Here is a 4978-nt window from a genome sequence, read left to right on the forward strand (position 1 = left end):
TCCTTACTTCCTCCCTCCCTCCCTTCCTCCCTCCCTTTCTTCCTTCCTTCCTTTTTCTTTTTCTTTCTTTCTTTGTATTGTGGATCTTTTATTATTTTTTATTTTAAAGTTGCCCTATCTGGACTAGAACTTGTAATCCTCCTGCCTCAACCTCCCAGACTTGCCCAGTTGTTTTCTTAGGATAATAATATCTTTGTATAATTGCTGTGGGAAAGATTATGTACTTGTAAAACTATTTGCTAGTCTGAGAGACAAAAAATGAGTCAAGTTTAAATTGCAGGTTTTTTTGGATAATGTTTACTTATCTTCATGAATTTACCTACCTATATCTGTTGTACATTTTTCCATCGAGTGCCCATCTTTTCATTTTTATTTGTAAGTTTTTTTATTAGAAAGTAACTTTTTGTTTACATTTCAAGTATTATTCCTGGTTGATTTGATTTAACGTTTTTAAATAGTTTCATTTCCCCAACCCTCAGGCCCATGCAAAGCTCTTCATCTTTTCCTGCTGGCCAGATGCAGGCCAGACTGCTTCAGCACTATTTTTAATGCCTGGACATTTGTCTGAGTTGGGTGTACCATAATTTACTTTTTTAGCCTCACATTTTAGGTGTCCCTCAAAGGGACCAGTCATCCAGTCCTCTTTCAGCTTCTCTAATTTCTGTTTCTAACTAGATGCTAATCCTGAGGTGACAATGACAATGCTTCGCTGGATCTATACAGATGAATTGGAGTTCAGAGAGGATGATGTGTTCCTGACTGAACTGATGAAACTAGCAAATCGGTTTCAACTACAGCTCCTTAGGGAGAGGCAAGTCACAGCAGATATATTCAAGCACCTCAGATGGTGGTGGCTGAGCTTTAATTATGCCAAGCTCTGGGAAAACAGCTGCTTCTGCTAATGTAAATAACTTTTGCAAGGTGTTCTTGTTAAAAGTGATGGTGGGCTGGGGATGTAGCTCAGGGGTAGAGCGCCTGCCTAGCATGCGCAAGGCCCTGGGTTCAATCCCGAGTGCCCCTAAATAAATTAAAGGTGGTGGTGGTGGGGAGAGAATCTGCTATCTCCCTTTCTCTGTAACCCGTAAGCTAAATTTTGCCAGTACTACTAGGTATTTTCTTTTCTTTCACATGTGTGTTGCCTGAGATTTCATAATTGTGTAAACTGATAAATTGAATATGAAATAATACAGTCCAGTGTACAAACCCTCAACTTTTCCTTCCATTTTATTTTTTCACATTTTATCGTTTTAAAAAGTATGTTACTGTTTAAATTAATTAATTAAGCATAAGTTATACAGCCAGTGTTTCTAAGATCTTTATTTAGGTAACTGCATTTTAGGTCCCGAGTAGGTAGCTTGCTATGTTTTGTATAGTGCATCTTCTTCTTTGCTCTCCCAAGATGGCGTTTTAGGACTACAGGACACAAAATATACAGGAAATGTAGGTATCTTCTGACATCACTTAGTAATCTTTTGTCTTCTCTTGGGTGATGAAAAAATGGCTTTTCTTATGGGAGGGTGAAGGACGGGTTCCAGCCCCCATGAGATGCTCCACCCGTTGCTGTGTGGCCTTGCTGAGAGAGCCTGCTGCCGAGAGCTGCTTGCTGTTTTCACTGGAGGGCTGTTTCCTGTGGGACTGCCTGGTACACCCATGTGAATTTGTGCACAGCTGACAACAACCTAATTGATGTGAGCTCTTGAGTGCATTTTAATACCTAAATCCAGTTTTAAGAAAACACCCAAGGTCTGCAGGATCGGTTTTTAGCAGAATATTTGTTAGCAAGATAGTATTAGGTTATTAGGAAAGCTAACTGTACTATCGAGGCCTTGTAATTAACTTTTCTTTTGTTCATTTTATAAGTTTTTGAATCATCTAAGAGTAAACTGGGGTTGCTTTTAATTAGGTTGAGTATAATTTATATCAAAAAATTTTTTTAGATTTCCTGCAGTTTCTTTCATTGACCATGTCAGACTTGCTTATGAATTAAATTGCTTCAATAAAAATGCCTTAGGGTTGGTGTAGTTTAGAGAATTATATTGCGTAATGGATTCTTTAATTAAAATGTTGTTTGTTGACTGATTAGGCTTTATAACTATCAACATTACCAGATGCTCAAATATGAACTGTTAAATGTGGGTATTAAGTTGTTATCTATTGTGGCTTTAAGAGCTGGGGTGGAAGAGACCATGGAGTGGATTCAAGTGTGGCTCTTAAAAGGGTCAGAGTGCCCACTGCTGTCAGGAGGAGGAATGACATGTTCGAGATAGTAAACAAGAGAACTCTTAACAAATGTGTACTATTGCTCATTTTTTAATGTAGAAATCTCGATGGTTTTGGAATGCCATCAGCAGTTCAGTGAAAGGAAAAGTTTTTTTTTTTGTTTACCAGGAAAATACTCATTTTTTAAAATGAACACAGAAAAATGAGTTAATATAGTCATTTTTCTTGATGATAAAAGCATAATACATATTCAAATGTGTGGTATTTGAAAAATACAAAATTATGTAAAGAAAAAATGAGTCATCTGTAACTCCAGTCTGGTTACTTTGGTTATTTTTCCTCTCAGTAAGTCTTCCGTTTCTCAGATACCTATGGGAATTGATAGGCAAACTGAACTGGGGTTTGTGGGATGCTTAATTTGTACTTTTAAAATTAGGTTCATTGTATTGGTGCATTTGCATGCTTTTTATATTGAATTGAATCTAAATTTTAAAATAAGATTACATGTTTTTTAGTTATGTAAATCATGTCAGTGACTACTTACAGCCCATCCAAATGGCAAATGGCATCCTGCAGTGAAAATGAAGTGTCTGCCACTTTTAACAAAAGATCTGTCCTCATGAAACGTGTTAGACTGTCTCACTGCCGTGTCTTTGGGCAGTAAAACGGAAGAAAAGGGCTTTTCAGACCCTCAGCGGTTGTCTGTATGAGGGCTCTGTAAAGTGCTTCTACAGGCATGAGTCGAGACTCCCTGAGGTTACACTGTGTTAGGCTCCCTGGCATTAGCGTACTAGGGTGGCAGGAAGGTATGTTTTTGTATAAGTGGTAAAAGTTTCATATATCTGAAAAGAGGATATTGCTTCTGAGATGGTCTGATTCTGTAGCTGAGGTCAGAGCAGCTTTGTCAGTCATTGCTGTGATGTAGTATGAGTTTGGGGAAGCCAATAGCATAGAAAACTGAGGTTAAGAATATAATGCTTTTGTATGAAACTTACATTCTTCTTACTATAATAACTTACATTGGTTTGAACTTGATTTTAAAAATGTCCTGGGAGAGATGGTTCTTTATACCAAATCAGCAGTGTTAGTTAAAACAAAGCACCTATGCATGTATCTTAGCATAAAGTATGTGCCCGTTAACCACTAGATAAAGGACTCAAGGGCTGTATTCTTGCTTCTGGTTTAAGGTCTTATTTGTGAGCTTTGAATGTTCGTTCTTTGTTCTTCCCTGGTCTTTTTCAGGTCCTTCCTTTCTCTTCTCATCTTCACTGAGATGAGAAGTGGTCTTTCTCCACTTCTTTTACCTAAAGGTCACATGCTAAAATAACCTTCTAGCCAGTTATTTGTAGTAGTACTGAAATCCATTAATATTAGTTATTAAATTTTGGAGTTGCCTTACACTCCTTTTCTGTTTTTCCCTAGGAAAGGAATTTCAGGCCTTAGAGAAGGGGAGAGCAGAAAAACGGGTTATCTATTATGTACCTCATACTATGCTGAATATAGTTTTCCTTTCTCTTGAAAAACAAAAGAGCTGGGCGTGGTGGCGCACGCCTGTAATCCCAGCACTCTGGAGACTGAGGCAGGAGAATTGCCGCAAGTTCGAGGCCAGCCTGGGCTACGTAGTGAATTCAAGGTCAGCCTGAACTACATAGCAAGACCCCATCTTGAAAAAACAAAAAAGAAAAAGAAAAACAGAAGATTTTCCCAAACCTCTGGTACTCAGTATCATGTTTATTTTATAGAAGAGGAGACAGGAGACAGAAACACAGAGTTCAAGTAATCTAGCCCCTGAAATCCAGAAGATCTCAACTCAGGTCTTTCTTACCTTGCAGTTCATTTTGCTCACTTTACTACATTCTCTCTTTGTGATTAGAGAAGAGATTTGATAGAGGCCATTAGACAAAAGAAGCAACAGTGAGATGTGAGGGAATATTCTGAATAACATAGCAAGCCTGTGTGGCCGTTCCTGTGATTGAGTACGGAAGGGAGATAGGGAAGCAAGGGAGATGAAGGACCATCCCTTGGGCTTCTTTACCTGTGGGCTCATTAGTGGGAAGCTCACTAAGGTTTCCAGTAATTGTGGAGGAAAGGAAGCCTGGATCTTTGCAATTGCCACGTCTTCTAAGTTAGGATGTGGCGTCTGTTTTGTGCTACCAGAGGCCTGTTTGCCTGTGTGCATTTTTCTCTTCCCTGAGGTAGTCGATGTTCTCTTCCCTGATGTAGTCTTTCTGAAATTTTCAGTCTTGTTACGTGGCTTTGTGGGGATATTCACTGTAGCCAGTTTTTGTCTCTCTTGGTATACTGTGATCTGACTCTTGTTTATAAATATTTTGGATGGACTTCTAAAATATGGCTTTTTATATTGAGTTATAACTCATATACCATACAAATTTGCCTTTTGGGGGGACTTTTAAGGAGGTATTAATTTATTGAGCTCTGCTAATAGGAATACAGATGTGTCCCATATGATTAAATATCAAAAACCTGAAGTCAGTCTGTCATTGTGTTAGATTTTAAAATTACCTGCGTACCACCTTGTGATTTCCAGTTGGATCAAAATTACCTAAATGACTACACTTGTAACTTTATTAGTTGACTGTAGTCCCACCTTGAACCTACCTTGCCTTGTGGCTTTGCTCAATAAAATACCCTTGAGAAGTGAGGTTGGTGGGCAGCCCACTTTCTGGGCCCCCTTCTGTCCCTCTTAGATAGAAGCTTTCTTTCTTTGAATAAATTCTTCCTACTCTTAAAAAAAAAA

At 38.4% G+C, this 4978-nt stretch overlaps 1 protein-coding gene across 1 annotated transcript in view; it reads left to right on the plus strand.

Moving 5' to 3' along the window:
• Nucleotides 1–4978, plus strand: part of Ankfy1 (ankyrin repeat and FYVE domain containing 1) — a gene marked incomplete in the record, with an annotated part of 90477 nt that overhangs the window by 40693 nt on the left and 44806 nt on the right. The window contains 1 exon segment of the mRNA XM_013522066.1: nt 676–811. Coding sequence (XP_013377520.1) covers nt 676–811 — 136 coding nt within the window.

The sequence above is a fragment of the Chinchilla lanigera genome, unplaced genomic scaffold, assembly GCF_000276665.1.
Source record: "Chinchilla lanigera isolate Chin_1 unplaced genomic scaffold, ChiLan1.0 scaffold00066, whole genome shotgun sequence".
NCBI lineage: Eukaryota > Metazoa > Chordata > Mammalia > Rodentia > Chinchillidae > Chinchilla > Chinchilla lanigera.